This window comes from Diceros bicornis, chromosome 19, assembly GCF_020826845.1.
Source record: "Diceros bicornis minor isolate mBicDic1 chromosome 19, mDicBic1.mat.cur, whole genome shotgun sequence".
NCBI classification, from domain to species: Eukaryota; Metazoa; Chordata; class Mammalia; order Perissodactyla; family Rhinocerotidae; genus Diceros; species Diceros bicornis.
This window is the reverse complement of record NC_080758.1, coordinates 32173435-32190942: the sequence shown is the minus strand read 5'-3', so window position 1 is coordinate 32190942 and position 17508 is coordinate 32173435. Positions and strand designations below refer to the sequence as shown.

Genomic DNA, 17508 nt, shown 5'->3' with positions numbered 1-17508 from the left:
CAAGGGTCCAGCTCAGGACCTGCAGTCACTACACACAGCCAAGGCTGTGACTGCCCTGGTTGGGGTGGGTGTGGGGGAGGTTAGGAGGAAGAGGAGGAGGAGGAGGAGGAGGCAGGCTGTAAGGCCTCCCACCTCAAAGACAGGAAATAAAACTTCCCTGAGAGTTGCATTTTCAAAATCAACCCATCAGGTGTTATCCACACACACACCTCTACAGGGTGTGGGGAGGGTGTGTGTGCATGTGAGTGTATGGGTTGGGGAATTATACTCTTGAATCTCTTGAAGTCCCACAATCAGAGGTCACCTCTGGGCCAGTGAAGAGGGGCCAGGACCACAGAGGGGTCATTTCAGAGCATCCTGCTCATCAGCTCTGTATATCTTCCTGAATCCCCTTTTGCCAATTAGATTGTAGATTACTGCTCGATTAAAAAAAAAACTAGTCAATAAAAATAAGCTAAAATACATATTTGTAACTATATTGTAAGAGGAACAGCCAGGCCCTGGTTACAATGACACTTCTGGGCCGCAGAAAGCTCCAGCTGCCCCTGGAAAGAAGGCCCTGGTGCTGGACTGTACACATCAAACTCTGGGCTCCTTTAAGGGGGTCTGGTGCGACCCTGGGGACTTGGCAGAAGAGGAAGAAAAATTATCACATGTTTGCAAAATCCTTCTGCTTCTCCAAGCCTGTTCCCACACAGCATCTTCTTGGTGGGATTATTTTTTCTAGTGCCTTTTCTGTCATGGCTTGGGACATGTGAAATGGTTTTTAAAAACTGGTACATGGGGCCGGCCCCGTGGCTTAGCGGTTAAGTGCGCGCGCTCTTCTCCTGGCGGTCCGGGTTCGGATCCCGGGCGCGCACCAATGCACTGCTTCTCCGGCCATGCTGAGGCCGCGTCCCACATACAGCAACTAGAAGGATGTGCAACTATGACATACAACTATCTACTGGGGCTTTGGGGAAAAAGAAAAGGAGGAGGATTGGCAATAGATGTTAGCTCAGAGCCAGTCTTCCTCAGCAAAAAGAGGAGGATTAGCACAGATGTTAGCTCAAGGCTGATCTTCCTCACACACAGAAAAAAAAAAACTGGTACATGGTACCAAAAATTGAAACAAAGGAGAAAATTCAAATGGTACAAAAGGGCAATGAAAAGTCAGTCTCCCACCCCACACAAACCTTCAGGACCCCTCCCCAGTCAGCCACTATTATAAATGTGTTGCATATTCTTCTGGAGATAGGTCCTAGCTGATAGAAACCTAATGGAAGGCACAAATACGAGCCACATATGTAATTTAAAATTTTCTAGTAGCCACATTAAAAAAAGTAAAAAGAAATATGAAATGTTAATACTTTACTTAACCTCATACATTCAAAATATTATCATTTCAACCTATTATCAACATAAGAATTATTAATGAGATATTTTACATACTTTTTTTCTTTTATGGTACCAAGTCTTCAAAGTCCAATGTGCATTTTACACTTACAGCACGTCCCAATTTGGACTCGCCACATTTCAAGTGCTCAATAGCCACATGGGATTAGTGGCTACCATAGTGGACAGTGCAGGTCTCTACATTTACAAGCATATATATGCCCATATTTTTATAAATATACAAACGGTATATGAAACATTGTTTTACACTTTGCTTTCTTTATTTTACTTGGAGATGAATCCATATTAGTGGCATAATGGTCTATATTTATTCAATTCCCTAATGCTGAACACTTAGGTTATTAGTTTTTACAGTGATGCAGCAGGTATGCATGGAGTAGATTCCTAAAGAGGAACTGCTGGAAGGTATTGGCTTTATTTATTGAAATTTCCTTTTCCCTTTCCTGAATCTCATTTCCTCAAGCTGACTGAGCTATCAAAGAACAGGGACCAAGTCATTTACTTCTCCTTCCATCTCCCAGCACCTTGAATAGGCCCGAGCTCAAGGTTGGCCTCTGACCCCAAATATCCCACTTTTTGGGGTTTTCTTTTAAGGAGATGATAAAAGTACCCACAGACGTATGTTCTTTGAATCATTATTAATATCAACGAAACGTGGAGAGCAAGCTGGATGTCCCTCAACAGGGGAACAGCCAATGAGGTGGTTTCTCCATACTGTGCAGTACCTGCAGCCTTTAAAGAGAATGGGCATGGGGGTAGGCTGCTTGGCCCCTGGCAGGGGCTCAATAAGTAATTTTTGATTATTGAATGATTACATATTGGGCTCTTAGAAAATGGTCTTTTGAAGAAAGGGTTCTTATAGTAAAAGAAGTTTGAAACTCACTGATGTAGATATTTATTGACATGAAAAGATGTTCACAATATGGGCTACAAAATATTATGCCAAGTGTGGTTAAAAACAATATGCACAGAAAAGTATCCTACAAGGATATTCTCTGAGTGGTAGAATTAAAGGTGATTAAATGTTTTTATCCTCAAAATTTTCTGTTTTAAAATATTTTCCAAAGAACAGATATAATTATTAGATTAATTAGAAGAGCAAGAACGATCTCAATCTGGCAGTTCCTCAAACAATTAAACATAGAGTTACCATAAGACCCAGCAATTCCACTCCTAGATATATACCCAAGAGAAATGAAAACATATAACCACACAACAACTTGCAAGCAAATGTTTATAGCAGCATAATTCATAATTGCCAAAAGGTAGAAATAACCCAAATGTCCATCGACTGACAAATAGAGAAACAAAATGTCATATAGTCACACAACAATATTATTCAGCCAAAAAAGAATAAAGTACTGATAGATGCTACATCATGGATGAATCTTGAAAATATGATGCTAACTGAAAGAAGCCAGTCATAAAAGACATGTATGATCTGATTCCATTCATATGAAATGTCCACAACAGGGAAATCTATAGACAGAAATTAGATTAGTGGTTGCTTAGGGCTAGGGAAGGGGCGGCGGATGGATAGGGAAATGATAGCTAGAGGGTAATAGGATTTCTTTCTAAGGTTATGAAAATATTCTGAAATTGACTGGTGTTCTAAAATTGTGGTGATGGGCCGGCCCCGTGGCTTAGCGGTTAAGTGCGCGCGCTCTGCTACTTGCGGCCCGGGTTCGGATCCCGGGCGCGCACCGACGCACCGCTTCTCTGGCCATGCTGAGGCCGCGTCCCACACACAGCAACTAGAAGGATGTGCAACTATGACATACGACTATCTACTGGGGCTTTGGGGGGAAAAAAAAAAAGGAGAAGGATTGGCAATAGATGTTAGCTCAGAGCCGGTCTTCCTCAGCAAAAAGAGGAGGATTAGCATGGATGTTAGCTCAGGATTGATCTTCCTCACATACACAAAAAATAAAATAAATAAATAAATAAATAAAATTGTGGTGATAGTTGCATGTATCTGTGAATTGTATACTATAAATGAGTGAATTGTATGGTATGTAAAATATATCTTCATAAAGCTGTTTAAAAGCATATTCTGTGAAGGACTGGGGGAGAGATGAGGTATTTCTCTTGGGCCTCTTGGCTCTAGGAACTCTGGGGATGTCTTCAAATGGCTCGACAACCTCTTTCCTGCATCCGCCCCCCATCAACAGGCCCACATGTCTTCCACTTCCAGGCCCATCCTTGGTGTCGTATAAAGGCCACTGGTACTGCCACTTCCAGGACAGAAAAGAAGCCATACACATATGCTGATGGCATAGCCATTTCCAGACACCTGGTCTACCCACTGCCTGTAGCAGTGCACGGGGTCCATTTCCACTCCCTTTGAACTGACCATTTCCCACACCAATCCATCTGGAGCCCTGGGATCCCCCACCACCCTCTATAAGCCCTATCTTTCCAATTCTCCACCTTAGGGAAGTCCACAGTCCACCACCTCTTCTCTTGGCCCAGGCTATCCAAAGCTGTCCACCAGGCCTAATACCCATTCCACTTGCCTAATCACTATTCTTCGTGCCCCTCAGCAAGCTTTCCATTCTCCTTTTCATTTACTCAAACACCATTGATTATAAGCCAGGATGGGTGAGGAGGCAGGAGGAACATATGTGCCCACGGATGAAAGCTCCAAAATGTAGACATAGTTTCCTGAAGATGTATGGGAAGGAGTCCTCAGCCAGGTGGCCCTACATTCGCCTTTGCATAGGGACCATACACCCATTATGGGCCAAGCACTGATCTGGCCCCTATAGGAAAAAGTCTCCCATGTTTTCCTCTGGGCCTTGTGATTAGAAGACTATTTTTTACATCTCAGGGGTGGGAAAGGCCTCTCTAAGAAAACAAAAAAGCCCAGAAGCAATGAAGGAAAAAACTGACAGACCTGCCTACTTAAGGACTAAAAACTTCTCATATCTAAGACTCCTTAGGCTAAGTTAAAGGACAAGTGGCAGAGTGGGAGAAAATATTTGCAATATACTTAAAGATTTTATGTTCAGAGTATATGAAGAGCTCCTAAAAGTCAACGGAAAGACAAACACAAGAGAAACATGGGCAAAGGATATGACTAGAAAATTCATAGGATTCAAATGGCCAATACGCATAGGAAAAGAGACAAATGCACACTAAAACAGCAGCGAGTTACACTTTCTTCCCTTGGCTTCCAGAACTCCACATGGGCTTGGTCGTCCTCCTACCGCTTCAGCTGTTTCTCCTGAGTTTCTTGTTAGTCTTTTCTTGGGCCTTTGACCTTGGAAAGCCCAGGGCCCTGTCCTTGATCCTCTTTTCTTCTTTGTCTACACCCATTCACTTGAAGCCTCAACCAGCACCAGGTCCTCAGCCTGTTCCCCTGGGTCACAGCCTACTCCTCATGCTACTCTAAGAGATTTTTTAAACACTGCAATGCAATTATTAAGAATTTGTCATTTTTATGTGTTCGGTGTAGGAGGAGGAGGTTTCAGGGATTCACGTGTGTGTTTGCTTATGTATATACATGACATTATTTCCGTAGGTGCAAACACATACATTCATGGCTATATGCATGGAAAAGCCCAGAAAGCAACACACCCAGATGTTGTCAGTGTTTATCTATGGATTGTGGGATTACCATCAAATAGATTTAGAACTGTAATGTTGCTTATGAAAATAACCATTTAAAGGGGTAACAATAGGCTACAGAGATTAGTGTTCATCTATAATTGGAGCAGTATACAACCATTAAAAAGCAGGTTGGCAATACTTTATCCATATAGCAAAATTCTCATCACTTGATGCCAGGTAAAACAGCAGGAGATGCCAGATATACAGTCTATACAGTCTGATGCCAGTTTTACACAATAAATTTTTAAAAAGAAACTGCATGCGCCTAAAGAAGAGACTGGAAGGAAATGTATCAAAAGGTTACCTGTGCATTTCTCCAGGTGCTGGAGTGAAAGGTGATTTTTAGGTTCCTATATTTTTCAGTTTCCGCAAAAAAGTCAGTTAATTTTACCTTAATAAAACAAAAAACACAAACCACAGGGTATTCCTTCTAAGCAGCAAATCGCTGCCCACCCGGCCTGGGAGTCGGGCACCGCACCCCAGGCCTGCGCGGTTGCCGGCCGGTCACCGGACGCCCGAGCGCTGGCCGGTCCAGCAGGCCGCAGCGCCTCCCAGCGGTCGGTCCGGGGCGGCGGGGAGGAGCTGGGCGCGGAGGGCGGGGAGGCGGTGCCGGGCGTCCCCGCGCTTCCCGCGAGATCCCGCTCCGCCCGCTCCGCCCCGCTCGCCGCGCTCCCCGCTCCCTGCGCCGCGGCACTTCCTGCCCACCGCGCCCGCGCCACCCGCCCTCGCCCGCGCCCGCTGCCTGCCGCCCGCCGCCCGCCGTCCGGCGCCCGGCGCCGCGCCCGCCGGCACCCCCGAAGGTGCCCCCGGCCCGGCCGGGTCCCGCCCCGCCCGCCGCTCCGCGAGCCGCTTTGTCTCGGGCGGGGCGCGCGGGAGAGGCCGCCAGGTGCCCCCCGCCGCGGGCCCGGGACCCCCGCCCCGGGGTGGCGGCGGTGGCGCCGGGCCCCGGGGCGGGGGGCGCGCCGGGATGGGCCCCAAGCGGCGGCAGCTGACGTTCCGGGAGAAGTCGCGGATTATCCAGGAGGTGGAGGAGAACCCGGACCTGCGCAAGGGCGAGATCGCGCGGCGCTTCAACATCCCGCCGTCCACGCTGAGCACCATCCTGAAGAACAAGCGCGCCATCCTGGCGTCGGAGCGCAAGTACGGTGTGGCTTCCACCTGCCGCAAAACCAACAAGCTGTCCCCCTACGACAAGCTCGAGGGGCTGCTCATCGCCTGGTTCCAGCAGATCCGCGCCGCTGGCCTGCCCGTCAAGGGCATCATCCTCAAGGAGAAGGCGCTGCGTATAGCCGAGGAGCTGGGCATGGACGACTTCACCGCCTCCAACGGCTGGCTGGACCGCTTCCGCCGGCGCCACGGTGTGGTGTCCTGCAGCAGCGTGGCTCGCGCCCGGTCGCGCAGCGCTGCCCCCCGGCCCCCAGCAGCACCGGCCAGCCCGCCTGCGGTGCCCTCGGAGGGCAGCGGCGGGGGTACGACGGGCTGGCGCACTCGGGAGGAGCAGCCGCCCTCGGTGGCCGAGGGCTACGCCTCCCAGGACGTGTTCAGCGCCACCGAGACCAGTCTGTGGTACGACTTTCTGCCCGACCAGGCCGCAGGGATGTGCGGAGGTGATGGACGGGCGCGCAGGGCCACCCAGCGCCTGAGCGTCCTGCTGTGCGCCAACGCCGACGGCAGCGAGAAGCTGCCCCCGCTTGTGGCCGGCAAGTCGGCCAAGCCCCGTGCAGGCCAAGCCGGCCTGCCCTGCGACTACACCGCCAACTCTAAGGGTGGTGTTACCACTCAGGCCCTGGCCAAGTACCTGAAGGCCCTGGACACCCGCATGGCTGCAGAATCTCGCCGAGTCCTGCTGCTGGCCGGCCGCCTGTCTGCCCAGTCCCTGGACACCTCTGGCCTCCGGCATGTGCAGCTGGCCTTCTTCCCACCTGGTGCCGTGCAGCCGCTGGAGCGGGGAGTGGTCCAACAGGTGAAGGGCCACTACCGCCAGGCTATGCTGCTCAAGGCCATGGCTGCGCTGGAGGGCCAGGATCGCTCAGGCCTGCAGCTGAGCCTCATGGAGGCCCTGCACTTTGTGGCTGCAGCCTGGCAGGCAGTGGAGCCTTCGGACATAGCTGCCTGCTTTCGTGAGGCTGGCTTCGGGGGTGGCCCTAATGCTACCATCACCACTGCCCTCAAGAGTGAGGGGGAAGAAGAGGAGGAGGAGGAGGAAGAAGAAGAGGAAGAGGAGGAAGAGGAGGGTGAAGGGGAGGAGGAGGAGGAGGAAGAGGAAGAAGGCGAGGAGGAGGAAGGAGGAGAAGGAGAGGAACTAGGGGAGGAAGAGGAGGTGGAAGAGGAGGGTGATGTTGATGACAGTGATGAAGAGGAGGAGGAAGAGGAGGAGGAGAGCTCCTCTGAGGGCTTGGAGGCCGAGGACTGGGCCCAGGGAGTAGTGGAGGCTGGTGGCAGCTTCACGGGCTACGGTGCCCAGGAGGAGGCTCAGTGCCCTACCCTCCATTTCCTGGAAGGTGAAGAAGACTCTGAGTCGGACAGTGAGGAAGAGGAGGAAGATGAGGATGACGAGGATGATGAAGAGGAGGAAGATGACGAAGATGAGGAGGAAGATGGTGATGAGGTGCCTGTGCCCAGCTTTGGGGAGGCCATGGCTTACTTTGCTATGGTCAAGAGGTACCTGACCTCCTTCCCCATTGACGACCGCGTGCAGAGCCACATCCTCCACTTGGAACATGATCTGGTCCATGTGACCAGGAAGAACCATGCCAGGCAGGCCGGAGTTCGGGGTCTTGGACATCAAAGCTGAGCCACTGGGCCTAGCCATGCCCCTGACTTGGATGTGGCAGTACCAGCCCAGGGCAGAGGACTCTCCGGCAGCCACTGTGGGTGGAACCAGAGTGGGGAGCCCCAGATCCTTTAGTGATGTTCTCCTGGCCCTGTGACAGGCCCAGTCACCTCGGTAGGGCCCGAGGCTGGGGTCAGCCTCACTGCCTGCTTATTGCCTCTTTCTCAGAATCCTCTTTCCTCCCCATTTGCCCCTGGGCTTGGGGGACCAGGTGGGGAGGAGGGGGGAGCTGTCCGGTGCTACCACACCGTGCCATCAGTGGACTAGGCCACAGCAGCAACCAGGGATGGGCCCTGGAAGCTCCCGGCCGGAGAGTGCCTCTCCCCTCTGCCGTCCACACCAGGTCTTTGGTGGGGGGGACCCCAAAGCCATTCTGGGAAGGGCTCCAGAGGAAAGTCCAGCCTAGGCCCCCACAAGGCTGGCAGCCCCCACCTTGCCCCCGGGCCACCTTGAGAAGCACAGTCTAACTCACTTCAGGCTCCTGAGCCTGTGTCTGCCTGCTTCCCCACCTCCCCAGTCCCATTTTCTGGCCCAGTCCATGTTACTTTGGCTCTTGGTTTTCTTTCTAGATTGGAGGTTCCCAAGAGGCCCTCCAGAGGAGTGATAATGGGCGCTTCCCTTGTGGGCAGCTGCAGGCCCCATGCCTCTCCCTCTTTGGCAGGGCCCTATCCTGGGTAGGGGGTCTGGGGCTGGGCCCAGAGTCCAGCCAACCAGCTGCTCCTTTCCCAGTCTGAATTCAATAAATCCGTCCACCCCCCTTTTGTGGGGGTGAACATTTTAACAGCCAAGGGTGCATCCTTCATGGTCTGGGCTTGCGTCTGTCTTGGGGACATGTCCTCTCCTGGTTCTCTTTGGTCTTTGCTCTGGTAGGACATGGAATCAAGTGTTGAGAGGGTGGCCACAGCCCTGGACCTGACTGGGGTGAGGGGCAACATCCATATCTAGATGTATCTAAGCTTGGGAAGGAAGGGGTCTTCAGTGCACCTGCCTGGGAGTGGGTTTGAGGAAGCCGAGCCTTGCAGTGTTTTGGGGTTAGAGAGAAACTTAGTGTCAGATGGCTGGGACAGGAGGAAGAGCCAACAGTCCCTGCTGGGCCAAATTGAACTATTGGCACCTGGGAACTAGGCCTAGCAAGGCCCATTAAAGAAGGGCTTTGCAGGAGTGGGGCCAGAAGGCAGAAAGAAAGGGGAGTTGGGGCAGCTCCTGTGGTCCAGGTTGGACTTTGGAGGGGCATACAGGGCATCAGTTGGTCTGCCTTTGGTGCCTGAAGAGGGCATCCTTTAGGCATTTCAGTGATTGGCATCTCCAAGCCTGGCGGCTGTCTTGGGGACAGTGGCAGGAGGAGGGTGAAATTGCTGGCTCATGAACTTGTTGGGGACAGGTCGCACCCTCAAGAGGCTGAGGATGAGTTGGCAACTCCCTCCAGTCCAAAGGTGAGAACTTTGCTGATTGTACCCCCTTTCTCCTTTTAGGGCCAGCATCCCCCCCCACCCAGGCCCACCCCCGCCTTCCCCAGGCCTGCCTTCATTGAGGCCCTCAAGCCCCAGCAGGTCCAGCTAGGGGCAGGCCTGAGCTTGAGCAGGGCAGGCAGCTCTGGGCCCCAAACCGGTTTTCCCACCTAGGCTGGGGCTGGCACATCGTCCTGAGGTTCCCTCCCCCCACCTCCCTGCAGTTCCCCCTCTCTCATCCCTGGAACGTTAAGGGGGTGATATCCAGGTCATCTTTTGTCCCTGCCTGCCTTGGGTGTGGTCCCATCTAGAAAGGCAAGGCTACTATGTATTACTTTTAAACAAGAATGTGGGGTGACTCTTCCACACTTGGCCTTCCACACTCCTGGCACTCAGGGATCCCCTCCACGCCATGAAGGCTTTGAAACTAAGTGACAGCAAAAAGTAGTTGGGATTCCCCACCTGCCCCCACCCCATCTGAGCCCTGGAGGAGGAAACCAGAAAGCCATAAGGAAGCCTAGCCTTCCCCCTTGGCCTGCTCTGGAGTAAATGGGAGCAGTAGCCTTCTCCCCTGGTGTCCTTCACCCAAGTCCCTCACCTCAAATACCAACAAGGCGAATCACTTCCATGTGTCTCCTGCTGACAAGAACACCTCTTTTACTGGAACTGAGATCATCTCATGAATGATAACACCAGCTGATGTTAATAGGGCTCTTGCTGGGTGCTAGGCTCTGTGCCAAGCACTTTGGATGCTCATGAAACCCCTATGAGGTGGGTAAAACCATGAGAAAACAGGCACAGATAGGTCCAGTAGTGTTCTCAAAGCCATACCACTAGTCTGTGGCAGAAGCAAGCTTTCTCCCCAGGCTGACCCTAGAAGTGTCCCTTCACTGCTACTCTGTACCCCTTGATTAAGTAACGACCCATATTCCTAACCCTCCTAAACAGAGGGCTCTTTTAAAAAGGAACTGGTTACTGAAATCAATTTCTAACCCATGGAAGAAAAGCTCTCGGAGGGAGATGAGGGATGTGGAAGTGTCTACAGGAGCTCTTGCAGCTCCTGTACCTATAACCAACTACCATTCTCCCAGTTGCCATACAAATATAGGTCTTCTGTAAATGCCCTTCTCAATCTCCTTCCTTTTACCCCATTGGGACAAAGAGGTGAGAACCCTCCCCATTTCACAAAGGAGGATACAGGGTTGAGTTAAATGACCTGCTCAAGGCACTGGCCTTGAGCTCTGGTGTTCTCCTGGGAGTTGAGGTTACGTATCAAATGCCTCACCAGGACACTGCTGGGGAATCGGGGAGTGGTGATGGACCTATGAGCACAGTTTTGAGGAGGGACCCAGCAAGGAGGCACTGTCACACACCTATCACACAGTCCGGATGGGGAGCAGCAGATGATTAACAATGGATCCTCAAATAAAGCTGGCAAACATTGGGATGCTCCCTGCATTGGGGACTGATCGCTAAAGGACCCAGAAGGGGGATCCCAGCCCTGGGGATACTGGTGCAGTTCTGCGGGCCTGGTTGGCTTCGGCAGGTCCCAAAGTGGACCAGTGGCTGGTCAGCAGGTGGCGTGGGCGCAGAGGTGATTTCTTCTTGGGAGGCAGGGAAGACAAGGCCACCTAATCGCCTTTTCAAAGCTGGGGCCTCCAGAGGAGGTTGCGGGAGAAAAACTACAACTCCCAGAAGCCCCTGCTCCCTGGCGAGTCACGGGTGGTTGCCGTGGTTTCAGAAAACAATATGGCTGCTCCCAGCTGGGAGGCAAGTCTCGGGATTAGAGAGGCAGAGTCAGGTTTGGGCGGCGGCAGTGGCGAGAGAGGAGGCATTTGAGGGGTCGTGAGGTTGGGCCTGGACGCTGCACAGCTGGAAGGGCCTGGCCTTGCCAAGGGCGGCAATGGCGGGCAGCGTGGACGAAGAGGCACTGCACCAGCTGTACCTATGGGTAGACAACATCCCTCTATCCCGGCCCAAGCGAAATCTCTCCCGAGACTTCAGTGATGGAGGTTTGCGCCCCAGTGTGTGTGTGTGTGTGTGTGTGTGTGTGTGTGTGTGCGCGCGCGCGCGCGCGCGCCTGTGTGTCCACATATTCTGCCCTGTATTATGGGTTGTAATTACTACATTACTGTCCTGTAAGGAGTCTGTGTGCATACACGTCTCTCTGTGCTTGTGTGCGTGTGTGGGGGGTGTGTTTGGGGGGTGTCTGACTATCTTCTAGGAATTCAATTGTAGAAATGTGTGTGTGTGTGTGTATTTCTATCTGCATTTGTGGGAATGTGGGTGTGTGTGTGTGTCCATACATATGTCTACATGTTCTATCCTTTATGCATGTGTGGGGTGTTTGTGTGTGTATGTGTCTCTGAGTGTGTGAGTCTGTGACTCCCTCCTGGGACTTTAATGACTAAGATGTATGTCTGTGTGTATTTATGCATCTCTCTGTGTGTGCATAATTCATTGCTGTGTTGTATATGTCTGTCTTGTGGGATCTGAGCATGTGTGTGTTCAGATGTGTGTTGACACATTCTGTCCTATATGTATGTGGGGGGGGTCTTGTGTGCATATGCGTTTCTTTGTGATTGTATAGATGTCTGTGTATCTAAGACTGTCTCCTGCGATTTTAACGACAGATGTATGCAGCTCTGTGTGTGTATATTGGTGCATTTGTGACTCGCTGTGCTTGTCTGTGTTAGTGACTGTCTCTTGGAACTCAAGTGATGGAAATATGTGTCTGTGTATGTGTTTGTGCGTCTCTGTGTGGTTTTGTATGTGTGTATATGCTATATGTGTGTCTGTGTGTCTAGAGACTCTGTACTATGTGTGTATCTGTAGAGGGATCTTATCACATGTATCTGCTTGTGTGAGTCTGTGACCCTCTCCTGGGACTTTGGTGTTGGAGTGTGTGTGTGTGCTTGTATATCCATGTGAATTCCTAGTGGGAGGGCCCAGGCTCCTGAAGGGCTCTCTTGGAGACTCATTCTCTGCTAGAGGACCAGAGAGCTCAGTTTTCATATGCCCTGAGTTAATGGCGAGGGAGTGCAGCTCCTCTGGGATATGCTGGAGGCTTAGTCTCTGGCTGATCACTGATCTCACTTTCTTGCCTCCTCCTCCACTACCTCTTCCTCCCTATCATCATTCCCCTTTCCATATCTCCACCTCTCCACTTGGCCCCACCACTCTGCCACCCCTGATTCTCCCACCCCACCCATTTCTTCTCCTTTCCCCTTTTCCCTTACCCAACCCACCACCTTCCATATCTGCTCCCACTCCCACTCCCTCAGTCCTGGTCGCAGAGGTCATCAAGTTTTACTTTCCCAAGATGGTGGAGATGCACAATTATGTCCCTGCCAACTCTCTTCAGCAGAAGCTCAGCAACTGGGGTCACCTGAACAGGTAGCAGAATACCTGGGCACACTAATGGAAACTGCAGGTCCTAGCCGGGATCCTAGGAAGGGCTGCCCCAGCCCCTCCACCTCCTATGGTCTCTGCAGTGCAGGCTGGGACTGTGTTGGTTTCAGGGAGGGGAAGGACGATGTAGACAAAATCTGTCTGGTAACAAAATCAAGGGACTCTTCTATTGGGGAGGCGACAAGGAACCTGGGCACACCCAAGAACGGGCTCAGATGCATGCCTTTCCATTCCCCCAAGGCTGTGCACTCAAGGACTGCAACCACCACACCTTCTTTCTTCCACCCCCTCACTTCATTCCCCCATGACCCAGTCTGCCATCCCTGCGTCTACCCCGCAGGAAGGTGCTGAACAAGCTGAACTTCTCGGTACCAGAGGACGTGATGCGCAAGATCGCGCAGTGCGCCCCAGGCGTGGTGGAGCTGGTGCTCATTCCCCTGAGGCAGCGCCTAGAGGAGCGACAGAGGCGCAGGAAGCAGGGCGCTGGCTCCTTACAGGTGCCACCCCACTCAAGCTTCTCCCACTGCTCTGGGGGGAGCTTCCCAGGCAGCAGAAAGCCCCCCCTTGGCCATCTGTGTGGGAGAAGGGTGCTTGGTCAAAGGGAGCCTGGCCTGGGGGACCGCGGATGGGCAATGGGGCTCCTTGGGGATGGGCAGCCCGAGCTCACAGTAGACCCCCGGGGCGTTCTTTCAGGAGCTGGCTCCCCAGGATGGCACTGACTACATGGATGTGGGTAAAGTGGCCTTTACTTTTCCTTCCTCCCAGGAGGAGCTTTCCTCCTGTTCTTTCCTCCTCTGGGGGCAAGGGGGTGGGGAGAGAGGAAGACAGGAAAATAGGACTCCAGCATGGTTACTCCTCCTCTTGCTTTGTCTCAGGTTTGTCCCAGAAGGCCCCGGGGGAAGGTGCCCCAGACCCCCAGGGAGGGGGGCAGCTCAGGTAAGGAGGCTGGGAGTTCCTGACCTCACCAGGCCCAGTGATCTCCCAACATAGGGCTGGGAGGTGAAGGTGGGGGCAGATTGCGCCTGGAAAGGTAGGGAAGTCAGGGATGGGGAAGGGGACAGTGAGAGGTGGGAGGGAAGGCCTGACTGAGGGACAGGTGAGGGTAGGGCCCAAAGTCCAAGCCTTTTCTAAGCTGCCTCCCACCCCAGGGCAGGCCGGCTGCCAGCGCCGCGGCCTCCAGGGTATAGCCAGGCGCTGCAGGGCGACCCAAGCTTCGTCCTCCAGATCGCTGAAAAGGAGCAAGAGCTGTTGGCCTCGCAGGAGACTGTGCAGGTGAGGGCGCACTAGGAAGGTGCAGGAAGGGGGAGGGGGCTGGGAGGGGAGTGGGGCTTGGAGCCTGGAGAAGCAGGAGCAGAGGGGCAGAGGGCCGCCAGGCTTAAAACCTCTGCGTGACGCAGGTCCTGCAGATGAAGGTGAGGCGTTTGGAGCACCTGCTCCAGCTCAAGAACGTGCGCATCGACGACCTCTCCCGGCGGCTCCAGCAGGTGGAGCGTAAGCAGCGGTGAGCGGCTGCCCGGGCCATGTGCGGGCAAGTGCCGGTACCGCCAGAGCCCAGACGCTGCGACCGACGCACCCACCGACGGACCGCGCAGACGAATGGGTGGGCGGAGCCAGCAGCTCCAATAAGCCTCCTGGGGCACGAGCGCCCCTCTCCCTTGGGGTGGGGCTAAGCCTGGGGGGAAGTGGGACGGGAGCCCTCCAAGCGAAGCCCCAGTCTGAGCCACCTCCTTCCACTCCATCGGGGTCAGGAGAATGGACCGCTTTCCAGAACCCAGAAGCCACATGCAGAGACCTGGCGTGTCCCCCAAAGCAGTGCCTGACAACGAGGGCTCCGCTTTGGCGCTCCCTGCGCTGGGCCTTGTGGGGCGGCCCCCTGGCTCAGTCCACACCCCTAGAAGCGGGTCCCCGTCCAGCTCTGAGGACAGCAGCATCTCCATCCAGGCTCATTCTTCACACCCTGGGCCATGGGGGAAGCTGCCCCAGGCAGCTGAGGGACTCCCTTGCCCCTCCTGGGCACTCGCCTGGGACCCAGCTCAAGGCTGGAGAGTGCAGCAACTGGAGAGGAAGGGGTGAGGAATGGGCTCAGCCAGGAGGGGGGAAGACATAGCTATGCCTATACCAATGGCCCTCCCCTTCCACTGCTACTGTTGAGAATGTTTGGGGGATATGGGACAGGGCTGCCCCCATTAAAGGTGTTGTGCTCTTTCCTGCACCTGCCTTCTCTCTCTGCCTGGATCCCTGAGAGTAGCAAGCTCTTGCCCGCCTTGTGCTGCCTCCCACTCCTTGAGTGAAAGAACCTTGTAGGCCCAGAGTGGGTCTCACCTTGCGCGCAGGTGGGCCCCGCGTGGCCACTGCTTGGTAGGTTGATGATATCACAGGTGTCAGGTCTTGTGTACTAGGACAGCCTGACTTCTAACTCTGGCCTTACTGACTCCCAAACCCACCCTCACAGTGTCCTCCAACCCTGTCCAAACCCAACCCCAAACCCAGGCTTCAGATTCTCCCCAGATGTAGCCACACACTCACCCTCAACCCTTCCCAAGGACTGACCCCTAAATCTGTCCTCTGTATGACTCTCATAGACTGATCCAACCCTGCCCACAGACTGATTCCAAGTTCTGTGGACTGAACCCAAGCTTGACTCCCAACCTTGACCAAGACACCATGGCCATGGTGTGACCCTAACTCTGACCATTTACTGACTACCAGTAACATTGAACATTTGTAAATCCTGAGACCAGGGAATTCTACTCCTAGGCATAAACTCAGCATATACCCCAGGGAAACTCAATCTCTTGTGTTCTGTGTTCTGGGACACATGTACAGCAATGTTCATAGCAACACTCTTTGTAATAGCAAAAGAACTGAAAAGAACTTGTATTATCTATTACCATGTAACAAATTACTACAAATGTAGTGGCTTAGAACAGCATACATTTATTATCTCATATTTTCTTTTTTTTTTTTTGTGAGATCAGCCCTGTGCTAACATCTGCCAATCCTCCTCTTTTTTTTTTGCTGAGGAAGACTGGCTCTGAGCTAACATCCGTGCCCATCTTCCTCCACTTTATATGGGACGCCGCCACAGCATGGCCTACCAAGCAGTGTGTCAGTGTGCACCCGGGATCCGAACCGGCGAACCCCAGGCCGCCACAGCGGAGCGCGTGCACTTAACTGCTTGTGCCACCGGGCCGGCCCCAGTTATCTCATATTTTCTGTGGGTCAAGAGTCCAGGCATGGCTTAGCTGAGTCCTCTGCTTCAGGGTTTCTCACAAGGCTGCAATCAAAGTATTGACCAAAGCTGTGGTCTCATCTGAAGGCTAGACTGGGGAAGGACTCACTTCCGAGTTCACTTGGTTTTTGACAAATTCACCTCCTGTGGGCTGTTGGCCTGAGGGCTTCAGTTTCCTGCTGGCTGTTGGCTGCCCTCATTTCCTTGCTATGTGGCCATCTCCAGTATGGTAGTTTACTTCATCAAAGCCAGCAAAGGAGAGAGTTAACAACGTCTGCTAGCAAGATAGAATTTACAATCTTACCTAATGTAATCACAGAAGTGACATCCATCACATTTGTTGTATCCTGTTTATTAGAACTAAGTCACTAGGTCTAGCCCTCATTTGAGGGCAGAGGTACACATGGATGTGAGTACCAGGAGGCATGGATTATTTTAGAAGCTGTCAACCACAAGGAGGAAAAAGCAATGAAAGGATAAAATCTAGGAGAGTGGTTACCTCTGAGAGGAAGCAGAGGGCAGGGATGCAAGAAGCACATGAGTTATTTGTAATGTTTTAGTTCTTGGGGCAGGTGGTGGGTTTATAGGTGTTCATAAGTGGGCTGTTTATGGACAGTATGGAGAGTGTCATGAAACAAGGATATGTGTAGTCCAGTTCTGCTCATCTGACTTCCTAAAATAATAAATAAATATAAAAATTGTTGACTACTCCTGATCTTGGTCTGAGCCCCTTCCCTGCACTTAGCCTGGTCGTAGGTTAACATCAGCTTCAGCAAGACCCTCTGCCTTCCTTTTTTTTTTTTTTGAGGAAGATTAGCCCTGAGCTAACATCTGTTGCCAATCCTCCTCTTTCATTGCTGAGGCAGATTGGTCCTGGGCTAACATCCGTGCCCACCTTCCTCTACTTTATATGGGATGCTGCCGCAGCATGGCTTGATAAGCAGTGCACAGGTCTGTGCCCAGGATCCGAACCTGCGAGCTCTGGGGCCACCAAAGCAGAGCACGTGAACTTAACCGCTATGCCGGCCCGGCCCCGACCCTCTTCCTTCCTTAACCACCAGCCCTTCACACATACTGATCCCAGCTCTAGCACCGTTCTCTCTCCCTAGTCTGCACTGGGTCTCCAGAGTGGTTTTCTGAACCTTTCATCTATGGACCACATTTGTAGGCTCCTGTGTGTGGAGCTGGTGGGGGTAGGTTGTGGAGGGGCCTGGGGACCAGGAGATGGGGCAGGGCATGGTCCTGTCTGACAGGAGCACAGTGGGCCCAGAAGCAGGTTTGGCGACTGAGGCCCCCCACTCAAGAGTCTGCTGGCCTCCTCCAGGGCAGAGACTGGGCCAGGTCCTGGAAGTTCCTTTTCGTTGAGTACCCCGCTCCCTATTCCTAGTATCTAGATACGCCTGAGTCTGTCTCAACCCACAATCATAGCTCAAAACCCTAAAAGCTAAACCACAAAAGCAGTGGAGCATTTTACTGAATGTTTCTTGGGAATAAATGTGAAGGTGGATAACATCACACATTATAACTCTATAACTCTTCTTTAAACATCTCTCTTATTCCCCAAACTTTCCCTCTGA

At 52.7% G+C, this 17508-nt stretch overlaps 2 protein-coding genes across 4 annotated transcripts; both read left to right on the top strand.

Moving 5' to 3' along the window:
* The first annotated feature begins 5745 nt into the window (after window positions 1-5745).
* Window positions 5746-8628, top strand: CENPB (centromere protein B). Its single transcript, XM_058563131.1, has one exon. The coding sequence runs from the start codon at window positions 5975-5977 to the stop codon at window positions 7799-7801; it is 1827 nt and encodes a 608-aa protein (XP_058419114.1). The 5' UTR covers window positions 5746-5974; the 3' UTR covers window positions 7802-8628.
* Window positions 8629-9412: 784 nt separating this feature from the next.
* On the top strand, window positions 9413-15649 carry SPEF1 (sperm flagellar 1). 3 transcript variants are annotated; one of them, XM_058563127.1, is made up of 8 exons: window positions 9413-11300; window positions 12573-12684; window positions 13040-13196; window positions 13393-13432; window positions 13575-13635; window positions 13848-13971; window positions 14097-14200; window positions 14448-15649. In XM_058563127.1, the coding sequence occupies exons 1-8, from the start codon at window positions 11192-11194 to the stop codon at window positions 14770-14772; spliced, it is 1032 nt and encodes a 343-aa protein (XP_058419110.1). In that variant the 5' UTR covers window positions 9413-11191; the 3' UTR covers window positions 14773-15649. The 3 variants fall into 3 exon arrangements, with proteins under 3 accessions (XP_058419110.1, XP_058419113.1, XP_058419111.1); XM_058563130.1 differs by having other exon boundaries at window positions 9414-11300; window positions 14097-14515; XM_058563128.1 differs by lacking the exon at window positions 12573-12684 and having other exon boundaries at window positions 11241-11300.
* Window positions 15650-17508: the final 1859 nt, after the last annotated feature.

Coding starts and splice junctions, on each gene's coding strand:
- CENPB (XM_058563131.1), top strand. CDS start 5,975: ATGGGCCCCAAGCGGCGGCAGCTGACGTTCCGGGAGAAGTCGCGGATT.
- SPEF1 (XM_058563127.1), top strand. CDS start 11,192: ATGGCGGGCAGCGTGGACGAAGAGGCACTGCACCAGCTGTACCTATGG. Junction 11,301..12,572: donor CCGAGACTTCAGTGATGGAG/GTTTGCGCCCCA, acceptor CCACTCCCTCAG/TCCTGGTCGCAGAGGTCATC. Junction 13,197..13,392: donor AGGGCGCTGGCTCCTTACAG/GTGCCACCCCAC, acceptor GCGTTCTTTCAG/GAGCTGGCTCCCCAGGATGG.